Raw genomic sequence first — 20,188 nt, forward strand, 5'->3', positions numbered from 1 at the left:
TGCTTTCGGTGCAATTTCTGATTGTAGCTGAAATGTAATTTATGATTTATACCATAAATATGCACATTTTTCAAAAAAAACATATGCTATACAATAAATATGTTATCAGACTGTCATCTTATGAAGTTGTTTCTTGGTTAGTGGCTATATATATCTTTATTTGGTCGAATTAGTGATAGCTAGTGACGGAGTAAAAAACTGATGGAGTTAGAAAAGTGCTCTCTTTTGCTGACGTGGTTAGCTAATAGATTTACATATTTTGTCTTCCCTGTAAAACATTTTAAAAATCGGACATGTTGGCTTGATTCACAAGATGTCTACCTTTTCATATGCTGTATTGGACTTGTTAATGTGTGAAAGTTAAATATTTTAACAAACTAGATTTTGAATTTCGCGCCTTGCACTTGAGCTGGATGTTGTCATAAGTGTACCTTTGTTGGGATTGCAGCCCAAACAAGTTAAGCTGCGGCTGGCCCAGAACAGATCGGCACATTTAGCTCTTAATTGTAATCAGAGGGCTGATATAAATATTATGCATGCCAGTCTCTCTTGGCTAACAGTTGACGAGAGACTGACTGCACCACTTCTTCTTTTTATAAGAAACATTAATGTGTTGAAAATACCAAATTGTTTGCATAGTCAACTTACACACAGCTCTGACACACACACACTTATCCCACCAGACATGCCACCAGGGGTCTTTTCATAGTCCCCAAATTCAGAACAAATTCAAGAAAACGTACAGTATTATATAGAGTCCTTATTGCATGGAACATCCTTCCATCTCATATTGCTCAAATAAACAGCAAACTTGGTTTCAAAAAACAGATAAAGCAACATCTTGCGGCTCAACACCTCTCCCCTATTTGACCTAGATAGTGTGTGTACATTGATATGTAGGCCACGTGTGCCTTTTTAAAAATGTATGTAGTTCTGTCCTTGAGCTGTTCTTGTCTAATGATGTTCTGTATTATGTCATTCTGTATTATGTTTCATGTTTTGTGTGGACCCCAGGAAGAGTAGCTGCTGTTTTTGTAACAGCTAATGGGGATCCTAATAAAATACCAAATACCAAATGTATACAGTGCATTCGGAGAGTATTTAGACCCCTCACCTTTTTCCACATTTTGTTACGTGACAGCCTTATTCTAAAACTGATTAAATAACAAAAAATCCTCAGCAATCTACACACAAAACCCCATAAAGACAAAGTGAAACAGGGTTTTAGAAAAACAGAAAGGTTTGTAAACATTTGTTTACAGACAGATTAATTCCCTTGTAATTCACTGTATCACAATTCCAGTGGGTCAGACGTTTACATACACTAAGTTGACTGTGCCTTTAAACAGCTTGGAAAATTCCATAAAATGATGTCATGGCATTAGAAGCTTCTGATAGGCTAATTGACATAATTTGAGTCAATTGGAGGTGTACCTGTTGATGTATTTCAAGGCCTACCTTCAAACTCAGCACCTCTTTGCTTGACATCATGGGAAAAAACAAAAGAAATCAGCCAAGACCTCAGAAAAAAATGTAGACCTCCACAAGTCTGGTTCATCCTTGGGAGCAATTTCCAAACAACTGAAGGTACCACGTTCAGCTGTACAAACAATAGTACGCAAGTATAAACACCATGGGACCACGCAGCCGTCATACCGCTCAGGAAGGAGACGCATTCTGTCTCCTAGAGATGAACGTACTTTGGTTCGAAATGTGCACATCAATCCCAGAACAACAGCAAAGGACCTTGTGAAGATGCTGGAGGAAACAGGTACAAAAGTATCTATATCCACAGTAAAACGAGTCCTATATCGACATAACTTGAAAGGCCATTCAGCAAGGAAGAAGCCACTGCTCCAAACCACCATTAAAAAAGCCAGACTACAGTTTGGAACTGCACATGTGGACAAAGATCATACTTTTTGGAGAAATGTCCTCTGGTCTGATGAAACAAAAATAGAACTGTTTGGCCATAATGACCATAGTATTGTTTGGAGAAAAAAGGGGGAGGCTTGCAAGCCGAAGAACACCATCCTAACCGTGAAGCACGGGGGTGGAAGCATCATGTTGTGGGGGTTCTTTGCTGCAGGAGGGACTGGGGCACTTCACAAAATAGATGGCATCATGAGGAAGGAAAATGATGTGGATATATTGAAGCAACATCTCAAGATATCAGTCAGGAAGTTAAAGCTTGGTCGCAAATGGGTTTTCCAAATGGACAATGACCCCAAGCATGCTTCTAAAGTTGTGGCAAAATGGCTTAAGGACAACAAAGTCAAGGTATTGGAGTGGCCATAGAAGCCCTTACCTCAATCCTATAGACAATTTATGGGCAGAACTGAAAACGTGTATGTCATATGAAGAGAAATTGTGAAGAGAAATTATAGATAAAACGTATTGGTGCTCATCGGCCATAAACATTACACAACAAGTTGGAAATCGCAAATTCAACAATGAGTGGTTTGAAAGGAATCAGTGGCTAACTACAAGCATTGCAAAGCAAGGACAAGCAGGGGGGCAAGCCCCCCACCCCGCTTCTCATTCACCCAAATCCAGACAGCTGATGTTCTGAAAGAGCTGCAAAATCTGGATCCCTACAAATCAGCTGGGCTAGACAATCTAGACCCTCTCTTCCTAAAAGTATCCGCCACCGTTGTTTGAACCCCTATTACTAGTCTGTTCAACCTCTCTTTCGTATCATCTGAGATTCCTAAAAATTGGAAAGCGGCCGCGGTCATCCCCCTCTTCAAAGGGGGAGACACCTTAGACCCAAACTGTTACAGACCTATACCCATCCTGCCCTGCCTTTCTAAAGTCTTCGAAAGCCAAGTGAACAAACAGATCACCGACCATTTTGAATCCCACCGTACCTTCTCCGCTATGCAATCTGGTGCACCTCAGCCACGCTCAAGTTCCTAAACGATACCATAACCGCCATCGATAAAAGGCAGTACTGTCGACCTGGCCAAGGCTTTTGTCAAAATCCGACTCTCTTCTCTGTATACATCAATGATGTTGCTCTTGCTGCTGGTGATTCTCTGATACCTCTACGCAGACGACACCATTCTGTATACTTCTGGCCCCTCTTTGGACACTGTGTTAACTAACCTCCAGACGAGCTTCAATGCCATACAACTCTCCTTCTGTGGCCTCCAACTGCTCTTAAACGCAAGTAAAACTAAATGCATGCTATTCAACCGATCACTGCCCGCACCTGCTCGCCCGTTCAGCATCACTACTCTGGACGGCTCTGACTTAGAATACGTGGACAACTACAAATACCTAGGTGTCTGGTTAGACTGTAAACTCTCCTTACAGACTCATATTAAGCATCTCCAATCCAAAGTTAAATCTAGAATCGGGTTCCTATTTCGCAACAAAGCCTCCTTCACTCATGCTGCCAAACATACCCTCGTAAAACTGACTATCCTACCGATCCTTCACTTCGGCGATGTCATTTACAAAATAGCCTCCAACACTCTACTCAGCAAATTGGATGTAGTCTATCCCAGTGCTATCCGTTTTGTCACCAAGCCCCATACACTACCCGCCATTGCGACCTGTACGCTCTCGTTGGTTGGCCCTCGCAACATATTCGTCGCCAAACCCACTGGCTCCAGGTCATCTATAAGTCTTTGCTAGGTAAATCTCCGCCTTATCTCAGCTCACTGGTCACCATAGCAACACCCACCCGTATCATGCGCTCCAGCAGGTATTTTTCACTGGTCATCCCCAAAACCAACACCTGCTTTGGCCGCCTTTCCTTCCAGTTCTCTGCTGCCAATGACTGGAACGAATTGCAAAAATCACTGAAGTTGGAGACTTATAGCTCCCTCACTAACTTTAAGCGTCAGCTGTCAGAGCTGCTTACCAATCGCTTCAGCTGTACACAGCACATCTGTAAATAGCCCATTCAACCAACTACCTACATATATATTTTTTTTTTTCTCTTTTGCACACCAGTATTTCTATTTGCACATCCTCATCTGCACATATATCACTCCAGTGTAAATTGCTAAATTGTAATTACTTCGCCACTATTGGCCTATTTATTGCCTTACCTCCTTACTTAATTTGCACACACTGTATAGAGATATTTATATTGTGTTATTGACTGTACGTTTGTTTATCCCATGTGTAACTCTGTGTTGTTGTTTGTGTCGCACTGCTTTGCTTTATCTTGGCCAGGTCGCAGTTGTAAATGAGAACTTGTTCTCAACTGGCCTACCTGGTTAAATAAAGGTGAAATAAAAAATAAAAAAAAGAACTAGCTTGCAATTCAGTGCAGTGGGTGTGTGGCCCAAGTCTGGATTTAAACTTATTCGGGATCGGTGTCACGTCCACGGGACGGTTGAGCTAGCGTAGGCTAATGCAATTAGCATGAGGTTGTAAGTAACAAGAAAACTTCCCAGGACATAGACATATCTGATATTGACAGAAAGCTTACATTCTTGTTAACTGCACTGTCCAATTTACAGTAGCTATTACAGTGAAAGAATACCATGCTATTGTTTGAGGAGAGTGCACAATTTTGAACATGAAAAGTTATTAATAAACAAATTAGGCACATTCGGGCAGTCTTGATAGTACATTTTTCACAGAAATGCAATGGTTAATTGGATCAATCTAAAACTTAGCACATACACTGCTGCTATCTAGTGGCCCAAATCTAAATTGCACCTGGGCTGGAATAATACATTATGGCTTCAATGCCATAAGGTCCTGGAGTGGCCTAGCCAGTCTCCAGACCTGAACCCAATAGAAAATCTTTGGAGGGAACTGAAAGTCCGTATTGCCCAGCGACAGTCCCGAAACCTGAAGGATCTGGAGAAGGTCTGTATGGAGGAGTGGGCCAAAATCCCTGCTGCAGTGTGTGCAAACCTGGTCAAGAACTACAGGAAACGTATGATGTCTGTAATTGCGAACAAAGGTTTCTGTACCAAATATTAAGTTCTGCTTTTCTGATGTATCAAATACTTATGTCATGCAATAAAATGCAAATTAATTACTTAAAAATCATACAATGTGATTTTCTGGATTTTGTTTTAGATTCCGTCTCTCACAGTTGAAGTGTACCTATGATAAAAAATTACAGACCTCTACATGCTTTGTAAGTAGGGAAACCTGCAAAATCGGCAGTGTATCAAATACTTGATTGCACACAGGTGGACTTTACTTAACCAATTATGTGACTTCTGAAGGTAATTGGTTGCACCAGATCTTATTTAGGGGCTTCATAGAAAAGGGGGTGTATACATATGCACGCAGCACTTCTCCGTTTTATATTTTTTTGAAATAAGTTATTTTTTTAATTTCACTTCACCAATTTGGACTATTTTGTGTATGTCCATTACATGAAATCCAAATAGAAATCCAGTTAAATTACAGGTTTGCAAAATAGGAAAAATGCCACGGGGGATGAATACTTTTGCAAGGTACTGTAGGTCCTGGATGGCAGGAAGCTTGGCCCCAGTGATGTATTGGGCCGTACGCACTACCCTCTTTAGCACCTTACGGTCGGATGCTGAGCAGTTGCCATACCAGGCGATGACGCAACCGGTCAGGATGCTTTTGCTGGTGCAGCTGTGTAATTTTGAGGATCTGGGGACCCATGCCAAATATTTTCATTCTCCTGACCCATGCCCTCTTCACTACTGTCTTGGTGTGTTTGGACCATGATAGTTTGTTGGTGATGTGCATACCAAGGACTTGAAACTCTCGACCAGCTCCAGAACAGCTCCGTCGATGTTGATGGGGGCCTGTTCGGCCCTCCTTTTCCTCTAGTCCACGATCAGCTTCTTTGTCTTGCTCACGTTGAGGGGGAGGTTGTTATCCTAGCACCAAACTGCCAGGTCTCTGACCTCCTCCCTATAGGCTGTCTCATCGTTGTCGGTGATCAGGCCTACCAATGTTGTGTCGTCAGCAAACCTAATGATGGTGTTGGAGTCGTGCTTGGCTACGTAGTTGTGGGTGAACAGGGAGTACAGGAGGGGACTAAGCACACACCGCTGAGGGGGCCCAGTGTTGAGGATCAGCGTGGCAGATGTGTTGTTGCCTACCCTTACCACCTGGGGTGGCCCGTCAGGAGGCCAAGGATCCAGTTGCAGAGGGAGGTGTTTAGTCCTAGGGTCCTTAGCTTAGTGATGAGCTTTGTGGGCACAATGGTGTTGAACGCTGAGCTGTTGTCAATGACCAATATTCTCACATAGGTGTTCCTTTTGTCCAGTGGAAAGGGCAGTGTGGGGTGCGCTTGAGATTGTGTCCTCTGTGGATCTGTTGGGGCGGTATGCGAAATTGGAGAGGGTCTAGGGTTTCCGGGATGATGATGTTGATGTGAGCCATGACAAGCCTTTCAAAGCACATCATGGCTACAGATGTGAGTGCTACAGGGCGGTAGTCATTTGTCATCTGGGGTGGTCCGTCAACTGGGTAGTCAGGTCAGGCTGCGGTCAAGCCCCTGTTACTTTTCCTTCGCTCGCAATCTTTCAGGTGTCAGGGTGGTCCGTGAACTGGGGAGTCAGGTTGGGCTGCGGTCAAGCCACTTTTATCTTTCCTTCTTCCCAGTCCTTCAGGTGTCAGAGGGGTCCGTGGACTAGGGCAACAGCACCAATCGCGGTCAAGCCACTGCTACTAGCACTGTCCCATAGTCCGTTGAAAATAAAATAGAAGAGAGAGAAAGAAGGTAGAGAGAGGGACACAACCCCTAACGCTAGTTATCATTGGCTCACAAAACTACCTTGAAGTATCCCTTTAAAGGGGGAGATGTCATAGCGTGCACGACAATGTGACTGCATGTAATAAAGCAGTAGGTGGGTTTTCTTTGGGACAGTCTTGAAAGATCGTCATTAAAAACTACTCACCTAAAAGGATACTCCTCTGACTGGTGTCGTGGAAAATTGCGAGATTATGTTATAGTGCTTGTAAGATTATATTATAATCTTTGTATTGCATTAGAATGGTTGTTTTATTCGACAGAATAGAATCTGTCGACTATTGTGTGTTCAGTGTTCCACTGAGGATGGGCCTCTATGAGATAGCACTGACAGAGGAGATTTACAATGTCTTTGGTCAATAAAGCCTAAAGAGCATTCCAGATAGTGAGGTAATGTTTTTGTACTATGAAGTACCAGGAACGAGATTAGAACCTCGTCTTAGAGACCAAACTGAATGATAATTTATAGCTAATGCTATCTGGCTATGGGATACTCCTTTCTCAAGTATAAGGCCCTTTGTGAAGAGTTCCTATTATCTATGGTTTGTCATGTCAACTAGGGGGGTGTATCTTGGCTATAAAATATATTGGTATTCTTTTGTAGGCACTCTCAGAATTCATTATAGACACTGAATTGATCTGAGAGTCAAAGGACGATTTTAAAGCTCATATTATTAAAGATGAAGTTTAAGTATAACTCTGACTGGTGTGTGGTTTGTAACTCTCCTCATTTGGTAATACAGGACATTGCCACGACACTGGACATTTACTTTATATTATAGTCTTTATTAGCTTCAAAGACGAAATAATCTCAATTAAAAATAGCCTCGTGAAATGAAGAGGAGACCCTTGGATAAGACTGTAACCATAATCTAACAGCAAAAAGTCTTTGAACTCCCACATGAAAGTACAATATTGTATCTGGAGCATGGAGTAAAGCGCTCTACAGGGTGTAGGCCTTGTGTCCATCTATGTCTCCAGAGGTGGAGTAGCCCCTGTCGTTGACAGGCCAGCTGCCGGGGCTTGGGGCGGGAGAGCGGATGATGTGCTCAAAGAGGACCCCCTCAGGAGACAGGCCCACTCTGGGCAGGTAGAGTCTCACATGGTTGTCCTGACCAGTCCAGAACGCGTTAGGGTCGGCTCTACGGCTGGACGGCTCCCTCATGTTGCTGCTCCAAACAAACAGAACATACACACTACACATGTTAAACAGTATACATTCTTGTTGCTGTGGCTACTATCATTGTGCACTCTTAGAAAAAAGCGTTCCAAAAGGGTTCTTTGCAGAGCGATAGGATTTGATCAGAAGAACCCTTTTAGGAAAACAAAGGTAAAGGGTTCTACCTAACTTTTAACATCCTAAGAACCGTTTTTGGAAGATGATTTTTTGGAAGGCAAGAATGGTTCTACATAGAACCATATATACTATTTCCCAGCATGCTCTATTGCAGGAAGATTATCAGAATTATTTGTTTTACTGTAATCTGTGTTTCTGAATGTACATTGAATGTACCGATTTATTGCACCCGTTACTGAGATGGTTGTCCCAGTTTAGATTATTGAGGTAGTCTCAATATTCAATCTTCTCTACCTTGGCAGTCATTCTGAATGCAGGTTGCGGGTGATTAACAATTCCAGTTGTTGGATATCTTAACTCTGCCTGGATTCCAATAGGAATTACACATCACTTTGCAAGCCAGCATAATGTGACTTGCAGGCCTGATGTGGCCTGTAAACCAGGAGTGTTAGGGTATAATGTGGCCTGTAAACCACTGTGTTAGGGTATAACTAAGCCCTCAAAGAAATGCTTTATGATATATGGAATATATTGTCAAAAATATTTTTATTTTAAAGGCTAATAAGGCTAGTAGAACCGTTCATAGAGAGTTCTAGGAAGAACCCTCCAAAGATAAAAGGGTTCTCGGTAAAACACCTCATAGACGATTCTAGGAAGAACCTTTAGATGATAAAATGGTTTTTGGTAGAACCATTTGCAGGGGGGTTTTGAAGAACCCTACATAGAGGGTTCTAGATAGAACCCTCTGCAAAGGGTTGTACCCAGCACAAAAAAGGGTTCCCCGTGGGGACAAACCGAAGAACGCTGTATGGTTCTACTTAGCATATTTTTTTCTAAGAGTGTGGCTGCTTGCTATAATAACACTTATGTCACTTCCTCCTCACCTGGTCATGTGGGTGTACTCCTCCCTGGTCAGCCAGCACTCTGTCTTGTGTCTGACCTCAGCTCGACCTGTGGACAGGGTCATCATCTTGGGGCCCCGACGTACAGACCTATGGGAGGGGTACAAAGGCCTGGGAGAGAAGTCAGAAAACACCACAGGTAATGTCAGAGCTGTTGACCTCTCCCTCACTGTCAGTACTGCATGTGGTATAATACAAACTTAAATCACTATTCTCTGCTTGATTTGACTGTCACTGTGTGGTCAATTTGATCATCTATCTGCGGTTGATGACATAAATACTCACGTATCCTTGCAGACTTTGTGTAGAGCGGCCTCTTCCTCCAGGCCATGCTCCTCTTCTTCCTTCTCTTCGCCCCCCCGTGGGGTACTGCTGCTGTAACCGATCCAGGTCCTCAGACGGCCCCCACACCCCGGCATGGGATTGGTTCCTGCCTGCCTCAGCACGAGATTCTCTGGACCCCCTAGGACATGGTCCCCTGGATGCAGCAGAACTGAGGAGGAGCAGGACACACACACACCTACAATCAAGGTGCTTTAAAGTGCTATTAATCAGTAATGAAGGGTACTTGTCACATAAGGTCATGTGATTAGAATAGAAAAGGTGTCAACATCATCTGGAATTGTTTTTGTATGTAAAGCCAAAGGGGTATATGTTTGTGCTTTACCTAATGCCTGCCTCACGGTATTTGGGGTGCTGTGGGTGCTGCAGCACACCCTGATAAATATAAATACTTTTGCCCAAATTAGGCAATAAAAAAAGTATTTCCCCCAAAATTACATTACTCCTGCCTGAACAGACATAAATTAAATCATTCAAAATACTACACCAGAGAGCATCATTTATCTACAGAGGATCAATAGCTTCTAAAAAAAAAATAGCTGTGGATTAAGTTTTATCACAAACACTTACAGTCGGGAAGGCCGCAACTAGGGCAGCATGCGTGGCAAATATAGAACAGCTTGTTGCATTGTGGCCATGGATACAGGATAATCCATAGAAGGATTTTGGAACCTCTAATCCTGGCACTTTGACTGTTAAACTCATGGGTACACTAGCATTGGCTGCCAGTCCTGACTTGAATGGGAACTGCCATCTATGGGTTATATTTCTATGGTTGCGGCTGTCAGTTTAAAAAGAGAAGACTAATCTGTCTGTAGAAGCAAAAAAAAAAATCGCAACAATTTTGGAGCAATTCTGAGTGAACTGCACTGATTTTCAAAGTAACTTATCTTCAGATATTGGAAAGAGCACATCACCGGTGAGTACCCTATGCTGCATCTTCATCATTGGGTGAGTCAGTGTCACTGGAAAATGTATTTTGTAGCCTATACTATACACTGAGTATACCAAACATTAGGAACACCTTCCTAATATTGAGTTGCCCTCAGAACAGCCTCAATTTGTGAGGGTATTGACTCTAGGTGTCAAAAGCGTTCCACAGGGATGCTGGCCCATGTTGTCTCCAATGCTTCCCACAGTTGTGTCAAGTTTGCTGAATGTCCTTTCGGGTGGTGGACCATTCTTGACACCAGAGGAGGCTGGTGTGAGGAGCTATAGGAGGATGGGCTCAATGTAATGGCTGGAATGGAATCAATGGAACGTTATCAAACAAATCAAACATATGGAAACCACGTTTGACTCCGGTCCATTCAGTCATTACAATGAGCCTGTAATCCTATATATCCTTCCCACCAGCCTCTGCTTGATACACACAGAAACTGTTGAGTGCGAAAAACTAAGCAATGTTGCAGTTCTTGACACAAACCGGTGCGCCTGGCACCAACTACCATACCCCGTTCAAAGGCACTTAAATCTTTTGTCTTGCCAATTCACCCTCTGAATGGCACACATACACAATCCATGTCTCAATTGTCTCAAGGCTTAAAAATCCTTCTTTAACCTGTCTCCTCCCCTTTATCTACACGAATTAAAGTGGATTTAACAAGTGACATCAATAAGGGATTATAGCTTTCACCCGATCAGTCTATGTCATGGAGAGCAGGTGTTCGTAATGTTTTGTACAGTCAGTGTATACTATATATCATGTTTTTGTTAGGAAAATTTGGCTCTGGACAAGTGACTGGGAAGATTTTAATTTATCATCTGACATTTGAGAAATGTACTGGTTATCCATATGCATTGGGTGTGTAACCTAATAGGGCGTCCACCCACGCAGCCAGCGCCATCAATAAACCAGGGATATTGGCCAAATGAGCCACATTTACATTCCTTACAAACAGCCTATAACAAATTACAAAAACACTATTCCTTGTGTTTCCATGTGTAGCATATGCAAAACTTTATAGCCTATTGTTATATTGTTTTGACTTTCCTAAAACAATAATTGTCCACCTCACGGTTCAGCTGTCAGAGATTTGAGCAATAAATGCATCAGGGCATTGCATGCATAGGCCTGTATAGCTAATTTCCCCCATCGGACACCCCCTAACTTCGGACACTCTCTAGCGGTTGGAGGACTAAATCACCTCGAGCTCAACATTTAAATGGACTGCTATGCTTAGGTGTCTACTGTATGATATTCATATTTACAAAATGAATATAAAGGAAGAGAACCCAGCTTAGGCCTAGCCTCAGAGAGAGATAGAGACATGCCAGCTGCATGCTACGACACCAACATGCTTTTCTTTATCCTTGTCAGATGGGCTACTGAGTCTGCTATACAGATATAGGCGTACAGAAGGAGATTCATTCGTACATTTTCTATCAGAATATTTTTTTTAGACAAGTATTATATTGTTAGATTGTAGGAGTAACTCTGGTAGACCTAAACATTATTTGTCACCTCAAGTTCAACTGTCGGAGTCAGTTGGAATGCGGGTGTGCTCTACCTTCATATACTGCAGTATACGCTAATAGCCCCACCAGACCAAACCTTCACAAAAGTTCCTAAACTTTATTAGGGTAATATCAAAAGTAAGTCAAGCCATTGTTTATAGGTAAAATACGAGAAGGATATTATATCGCGGCAAACACAACATTACAGTTGGAACTTAATTTGGCCAAAGAAAATGGGTCAACAGAATGAAGCAAAACACTTGGAACTGGGCTTAAACCTTCACAAAAGTTTTGAACAGGCTATATTGCAGCAATTACCAAGAAAGGCTAGTGCCTAACTTACCCAACAAATGACAGCAATAGACTAATTATATGTATTTAACAAAAGGTCTACTTATACAGTACCTATCTTAAAATTAAAACTGAGCACATAATTAAAAAGACAGATCAAACTTAAACAAAACACGTTTTGCATATTTAAAGAACTGGTTTAGATACAGTTGAAGTCGGAAGTTTACATACACTTAGGTTGGAGTCATTAAAACTCATTTTTCGACCACTCCACAAATTTCTTGTTAACAAACTATAGTTTAGGCAAGTCCTCTAGGGCATCTACTTTGTGCATGACACAAGTAATTTTTCCAACAATTGTTTACAGACAGATTATTTAATTTATAATTCACTGTATCACAATTCCAGTGGGTCAGACGTTTACATACACTAAGTTGACAGTGCCTTTAAACAGCTTGGAAAATTCCAGAAAATTATGTCATGGCTTTAGAAGCTTCTGATAGGCTAATTGACATGATTTGAGTCAATTGGAGGTGTACCTGTTGATGTATTTCAAGGCCTACCTTCAAACTCAGTGCCTCGTTGCTTGACATCATGGTAAAATCAAAAGAAATCAGCCAAGACCCCAGAAAAAAAATGGTAGACCTCCACAAGTCTGGTTCATCCTCGGGAGCAATTTCCAAATGCCTGAAGGTACCACGTTAATCTGTACAAACAAAAGGGGGAGGCTTGCAAGCCGAAGAACACCATCCCAACCGTGCAGCACGGGGGTGGCAGCATCATGTTGTGGTGGTGCTTTGCTGCAGGAGCGACTGGTGCACTTCACAAAATAGATGGCATCATGAGGTAGGAAAATTATGTGGATATATTGAAGCAACATCTCAAGACATCAGTCAGGAAGTTAAAGCTTGGTCGCAAATATGTCTTCCAAATGGACAATGACCCAAAGCATACTTCCAAAGTTGTGGCAAAATGGCTTAAGGACAACAAAGTCAAGATATTGGAGTGGCCATCACAAAGCCCTGACCTCAATCCTATAGAAAATTTGTGGGCAGAACTGAAAAAGCGTGTGCGAGCAAGGAGGCCTACAAACCTGACTCGGTTACACCAGCTCTGTCAGGAGGAATGTGCCAAAGTTCACCCAACTTATTGTGGGAAGCTTGTGTAAGGCTACCCAAAACATTTGACCCAAGTTAAACAATTTAAAGGCAATGCTACCAAATACTAATTGAGTGTATGTAAACTTCTGACCCACTGGGAATGTGATGAAATAAATAAAAGCTGAAATAAATAATTCTCTCTACTTTTATTCTGACATTTCACATTCTTAAAATAAAGTGGTGATCCTAACTGACCTAAGACAGGGAATTTTTTATATAATTAAATGTCAGGAATTGGGAAAAACTGAGTTTCAATGTATTTGGCTAAGGTGTATGTAAACTTCCGACTTCAACTGTAAATACATACGGATACAATAATAACAATGATATAAAATAATAATAATGATGAAACAAAGTATTATTTTGGCCATTTTGTGCTAATGTCTTTTATCATGCAAATGACGTAGAATTGCATGAAATGCGTTTATTAAAGGCCCATTTGTTTTCCAGACCCTGCTAAAACATGTTAACCCAAGTGTGTAAATCCTAAAAACGTGTCTGCTCAACTGTATGCCACCATGCAAATGCGATTATAGATGCATGCAATGCATTATTATAAAGGTGTCCACCCCCATCCAGCACACCCAACTAAACCTCTTCCTGTGGCTATGTGCTTGGGTGTCTAGTGTACTGTGTTTGTGTATTGTGTGTGTCATATTTTCTGTATGGGTGTTTTTCTATGGGTCTCACCTCTCTCCAGTGTGGCCTGGTTGACCGTGACCCCGTGTGTGTGACACTGGTCCAATGAGTCCAGGTACTCCCCCAGACACTGTCTCCTGAACTTGTCCAACGCTCGGGCCGTGTCTCCTCCCAGAGAGGACGGGTGGGAGTGGGCGTCCTGGGTGGTGTTCCCTGTACACACTGTCCTCATGATGGCCAGCACCTCCTCATCCTGTATGCCCTCCTACAGACCAGGTTATAGTCAGAGAGTGAGAAACATAGAGAGAATGGCCGTAATAGCCTTGATGCTCTGTAGTGACAGTTGTCTCTGGACAGGAGGTGTCCTGCCTGTAGGATTTGATTGTGTTGGTCCTGCCCTCACCTTGATCCTGTTGCGGCGGTGCTGCTGTATAAGGGCCTGCTCCTGCTGCTCCTCTAGAGACAGGGGAGTCTGCAGGCACAGCTCAGGACTGGGGAGGGGCAGGAGCTGGGCACCATGCCTCCCTGACCCACGCTTAAAACCACGGCTCCACACTGGCCTCCGTGCTGAGAGGAGAAGAGGGGATAGGAGGGAGGAGAGGGGAGAGGAGAGGAGACAAGGCAATGGGAGGTCTTTCTAGCACTGCATTTGTATCCATTTAATCACATCATACAACTTAACAATGCTACACAATGCTGATTGGGTGATGAGCTGAGAGGATCATGTCTCCATCTTTACTAACCTGGGATGCTCGGAGACCGCTGCTCCCTGCCCCTCACTCTCTCTATTTCCCTGTTGCATCCCTTCTCCAGCTCTAGCTCTCCTCTCTCTGTCAGGCCCCTGCGGCCCCAGCTGGCAGTCTCCTCCTCCCTCTCTAGGCTCCAGGCCTTGATGCCCTCCGCCAGGTCCTTCACTGTCATCGTGTCCCCTTCCATGCCGCTAAGAGTGGACACCAGGTCATCCAGATGCTCTGGCACCACAGGGAGGCCCTCCTGATGGAGATGCATCAATATCAATAAACACACACATAGGCCTACACTCACACGGATTGCCATGTCATTATATTATTCATAGGATCACTACCTTCTCAAACACAGCTCGGAGGTCATTCCGACTGATGCGTCCCGTGCCATGTTTGTCAAGCCTCTTGGCCAGTTCAGAGGGTCGGAGCTTGTGAGTGCGGAGGTACCTCCTTACCTCCTTTACCTCGCGCAGTTGGGACCGGACTGCGCGTGTGCGAGGCACATTAGCCCGCCGAGAAGGCTGGGTTGGGCTGGCACGTGTTCTGGCCTGGAGAAGGGACAGAGCAAGTAACATAATGGGGTCTATGAGCCATGGAGGCATCACTCATTGATGATTTTCCAGTGAACACATAGTTTAGTACAGTACAGTAGAATACAGCATAGTAGATTACAGTGATGTACAGTAGAGTACAGCAGAGCACAATAAAGTACAGTGTAAAGAACTATATTGTACTGAACTGTATTCTACTCTACTGAACTAAACTCTACCGTACTGAACTAAACTCTGATATGCTCTACTGTACTGTGCTGTATGGTGCTGTACAAACTTGTAAATAAAATAAAATCACATTTTATTTGTCACATGCGCCAAATACAACAGGTTCAACCTTAATGTGAAATGCTTACTTACAAGCCCTTAACCAACAATGCAGTTCAAGAAATAGAGTGAATAAAGTATTTACTAAATAAAAAGTAACACAAAAAAAAGTAACACAATAAAATAACAATATATACAAGGGGTACCAGGTTAGTCAAGGTAATTTGTACATGTACTGTAGGTAGGGGTAAAGTGACTATGCATAGATAATAAACAGCGAGCGAGTAGCAGCGTAAAAACAAAGGAGGGGGGGTTGTCAATGTAGATAGTCCGGGTGGCCACTTGATTAATTGTTCAGCAGTCTTATGGCTTGGCAGTAGAAGCTGTTAAGGAGCCTTTTGGACCTAGACTTGGCGCTCCGGTACCGCTTGCCGTGCGGTAGCAGAGAGAACAGTCTATGACTTGGGTGACTGGAGTCTATGATAATTTTTTGGGCCTTCCTCTGACATCGCCTAATATATACAGTAGGTCCTGGATGGAAGGAAGCTTGGCCCCAGTGGTGCGCCTTACGGTCGGATGCCCAGCAGTTGCCATACCAGGCGGTGATTGAACCGGTCAGGATGCTCTCGATGGTGCAGCTGTACAACCTTTTGAGGATCTGGGGACCCATGACAAATCTTTTCTCCTGGGGGGAAAAGGTGTTGTCGTGCCCTCTTCACGACTGTCTTGGCGTGTTTGGACCATGATAGTTTGTTAGTGATGTGGACACCAAGGGACTAGAAACTCTAAACCCGCTCCACTACAACCCGTCGATGTTAATGGGGGCCTGTTCGGCCCTCCTTTTCCTGTAGTCCAGATCAGCTCCTTTGCCTTGCTCACGTTGAAGGAGAGGTTGTTGTTCTGGCACCACACTGCCAGGTCTCTGACCTCCTCCCTATATGCTGTCTCATCGTTGTCGCTGTTGTGTCGTCAGCAAACTTAATGATGGTGTTGGAGTCGTGCTTGGCCATGTAGTTGTGGGTGAACAGGGAGTACAGGAGGGGACTAAGCACGCACAGCTGAGGGGCCCCAGTGTTGAGGATCAGCGTGGCAGATGTGTTGTTGCCTACCCTTACCACCTGGGGTGGCCCGTCAGGAAGTCCAGGATCCAGTTGCAGAGGAAAGTGTTAGGTCCCAGGATCCTTAGCTTAGTGATGAGCTTTGTGGGCACTATGATGTTGAACGTTGAGCTGTAGTCAATGAACAGCATTCTCACATAGGTGTTGCTTTTGTCCATGTGGGGAAAAGTCCATGTGGAGTGCGATTGAGATTGCGTCATCTGTGGATCTGTTGGGCCGGTATGCGAATTGGAGTGGGTCTAGGGTTTCCGGGATGATGGTGTTGATGTGAGTCATGACCAGCCTTTCAAAGCACTTCATGGCTACCGACGTGAGTGCTATGGGGCAGTAGTTATTTAGCCAGGTTACCTTCGCTTTCTTGGGCACAGGGACTATGGTGGTCTGCTTGAAACACGTAGGTATTACAGACTCGTTCATGGAGAGGTTGAACACAAAGGTTTCTGTTCTGCTGTACTGCCGATGCACGGAAAACCCAGCCAGCTCTATATTATCCATATAGTCGTTCAGCCACGACTCGGTGAAACATAAGATACTACAGTTTTTAATGTCCCGTTGGTTGGATAATCTCAAACGGACATCATCAAGTTTATTTTCCAGTGATTGTAGAGGCGGGTTACACACTCGCCGATGAATTCTCACAAGGCACCCCGATCTCAGCCCCCTGTATTTCCGTCTTTTCTTCACGCGAATGACAGGGATTTGGGCCTGGTCTCGGGGAACCAAAACATCCTCTGCATCGGACTCATTAAAGAAAAACTCTTTGTCTAGTTCAAGGTGAGTACATTTTACATTTACATTTAAGTCATTTAGCAGACGCTCTTATCCAGAGCGACTTACAAATTGGTGCATTCACCTTATGACATCCAGTGGAACAGCCACTTTACAATAGTGCATCTAAATCTTTTAAGGGGGGGGGGGGGTGGGGTGAGAAGGATTACTTTATCCTATCCTAGGTATTCCTTAAAGAGGTGGGGTTTCAGGTGTCTCCGGAAGGTGGTGATTGACTCCGCTGTCCTGGCGTCGTGAGGGAGTTTGTTCCACCATTGGGGGGCCAGAGCAGCGAACAGTTGTGACTGGGCTGAGCGGGAACTGTACTTCCTCAGTGGTAGGGAGGCGAGCAGGCCAGAGGTGGATGAACGCAGTGCCCTTGTTTGGGTGTAGGGCCTGATCAGAGCCTGGAGGTACTGAGGTGCCGTTCCCCTCACAGCTCCGTAGGCAAGCACCATGGTCTTGTAGCGGATGCGAGCTTCAACTGGAAGCCAGTGGAGAGAGCGGAGGAGCGGGGTGACGTGAGAGAACTTGGGGAGGTTGAGCACCAGACGGGCTGCGGCGTTCTGGATGAGTTGTAGGGGTTTAATGGCACAGGCAGGGAGCCCAGCCAACAGCGAGTTGCAGTAATCCAGACGGGAGATGACAAGTGCCTGGATTAGGACCTGCGCCGCTTCCTGTGTGAGGCAGGGTCGTACTCTGGTAATCGTTGTTCTGATATCCAGAAGCTATTTTCGGTCATAAGAGATGGTAGCAGCAACATTATGTATAAAATAAGTTACAAAAATTGCGAAAAAACACACACAATAGCACATTTGGTTGGGAGCACGTAATATGGCAGCCATCCCCTCGGGCGCCATTCTACATCATTAAAGTTAAAAACTCCATTAATACGTAGATGTCTATGATTGGTTCAGATTTGGTCCGGTCAGAGCAAACCAAATGTGGTCTTGTTTGGGGGCGGATGTCATTATAATAATATCCTGCATGCTTCGCAAGTCTTTATTTTTTACATTTACATTTTGGTCTTTTAGCAGATGCTCTTAGTCAAAGTACTTACCGCCAGTGCATTCAATTAAGGCAGATAAACAACCACATATCACAGTCTTAGCAAGACTGTAAAAGAGTGTTATTGTAGTTTGTGTTCTGTTGTGGTTTTTTGTTGGTCTGAAAACTTGCCACTTCTAATGCTTTTTGAAAAACACATAATGGGAGGAATAATAAATATTCCATAATGCAATCTTCAGTTGGCTCCAATTAGAATAAAAAATTATGAATGTGATAATGCTTTCTATATATAAGTAAATGAAAGTATAGTTGAAATTTGGCCATAGAAACAAAAAAAATTAAACATTTTAATTAAAGGTCTATTCAACTTTAATTCAGAACCGAAAATGAACCTGATTTCAACGCCTGGAAAAAATGTCTACAATACATATTTTCAACATAATTTTGCTCACTGGGGTTACCTTAAGAGCCTCAGGAGGTGTCAAAGTAAAACCCAGGACAGGTGAGGGAGTTCTCTGTTTCTTTTTCTCTCTTTCCACAACCAACATCTCCAGCTCGGTCACGGTCGGCTTGCTGTTAACCCACTTCGACAAGTCTCCGAGACTATCGAACTGTCGACGAAATGACCTCCTTTGGTTAACCCAGTCTTGGTGCTTCGCGTCATTAACTTCCAAAGGCATCACTGTCATTGGAGCACCACTGACTCTGTCCCCTGTACCCGACACCATGGCCGCCACTGACCCATATCGGCTTTTTGTCAGCACTTGGCTTTCAGGCTTCGGCGTGCAAACGGGCCGTTTGGGCATCGGTGGCGCGATGAAAACCCTGTCCCGTGTTTTAGCGGGACCGAAAACTCTGCTTGCCATTTTGTAGAAATATGTCTGCGATAAATCTCTCTTTTTAATCCGCGCCAGTTGTTCCTTTATCTCCAAATCATCCATTTTTTGTGTGCTGACCTATAGACCTAATCAAATGAAACAGTTTTGGATTTATATTGTATATAATGTATTCCTATTTTAAATTGAGAAGTAGCGACACCAGTTCTGTTTTCAGCATTCGACTTGTCATGGCCGTCTACTCTTGGGGAGTAGCGCTGGTTCTCGATCCACTCGTGCGTGTTTACGCATGGTAACCATGGAACCTTTTGTTGCTTTTGCATGGGCCACTCCATACTGTAGATGCGGTAAAGATGTCAGTCGAACTCGACCAACAATGGAATTGTCATGGAAACGCGTGGGGGTCAAAGTAATGGACTCCAGGATTTTTGGAGTCGACCCCGACTCTGACTCCTGTTGTTGGAGTCAAAAGGAGTCGACTCCTGTGGTTGGAGTCGAAGTCTCCGAAAACAAGCTGAAATTGATGCGCACACATGTACACACCACCTCATTATTGCAGAGTCCTACTAGACTACATGTGGGTTCAAGAGGACTGGCATGAGCATTATGCTGCCTATTTGGTCATCAACTAGAAGGTGATGTGTTGGAACTAGAATATTTCAGTGATATTTCTGCTGTATGCAGCCTTGACAATGCGGGGTGGGTGGCTGGCTGTTGATGTCCTAGGTCAGGGCTCTCCAACCTTGGTCCTGGAGAGCTACCTTCCTGTACATTTTCACTCCAACCCCAGTTGTAACTAACCAGCTAATTATTGAATCAAGAGCGCTAGATTAAGGTTGGAGTGAACCCACAGGATGGTAGTTCTCCACGAACAGGGTTGGAGAGCTCTGTCCTAGGCAATAGATCGCAAAGCAGGGCATCCCCGCTAAACCTTGTGAAAATGCAAAGTTCACTTTCTCATCCATAAATGCATCTCAAGTGCAAATATGGTTCAGCAGCTCAAATCAGCCGGATGGGGTGCATTGTTATTAGGAAGGTCGTCAACCATGGATCGCTAAAATAATGATTATGATCACACTTTATCAATTTAAATATTA

The 20,188-nt window shown here is 43.7% G+C and overlaps 1 protein-coding gene across 1 annotated transcript; it reads right to left on the bottom strand.

The window, feature by feature from the left end:
- Positions 1 to 7,482: 7,482 nt before the first annotated feature.
- On the bottom strand, positions 7,483 to 19,386 carry efcab12 (EF-hand calcium binding domain 12). Its single transcript, XM_071376576.1, has 8 exons — positions 18,717 to 19,386; positions 14,885 to 15,091; positions 14,544 to 14,793; positions 14,204 to 14,367; positions 13,852 to 14,065; positions 9,197 to 9,404; positions 8,894 to 9,022; positions 7,483 to 7,881 (listed from the first exon to the last, which is right to left on the bottom strand). The coding sequence occupies exons 1-8, from the start codon at positions 19,194 to 19,196 to the stop codon at positions 7,656 to 7,658; spliced, it is 1,878 nt and encodes a 625-aa protein (XP_071232677.1). The 5' UTR covers positions 19,197 to 19,386; the 3' UTR covers positions 7,483 to 7,655.
- Positions 19,387 to 20,188: the final 802 nt, after the last annotated feature.

This window comes from Salvelinus alpinus, chromosome 2 (assembly GCF_045679555.1).
Source record: "Salvelinus alpinus chromosome 2, SLU_Salpinus.1, whole genome shotgun sequence".
Taxonomy (NCBI): domain Eukaryota; kingdom Metazoa; phylum Chordata; class Actinopteri; order Salmoniformes; family Salmonidae; genus Salvelinus; species Salvelinus alpinus.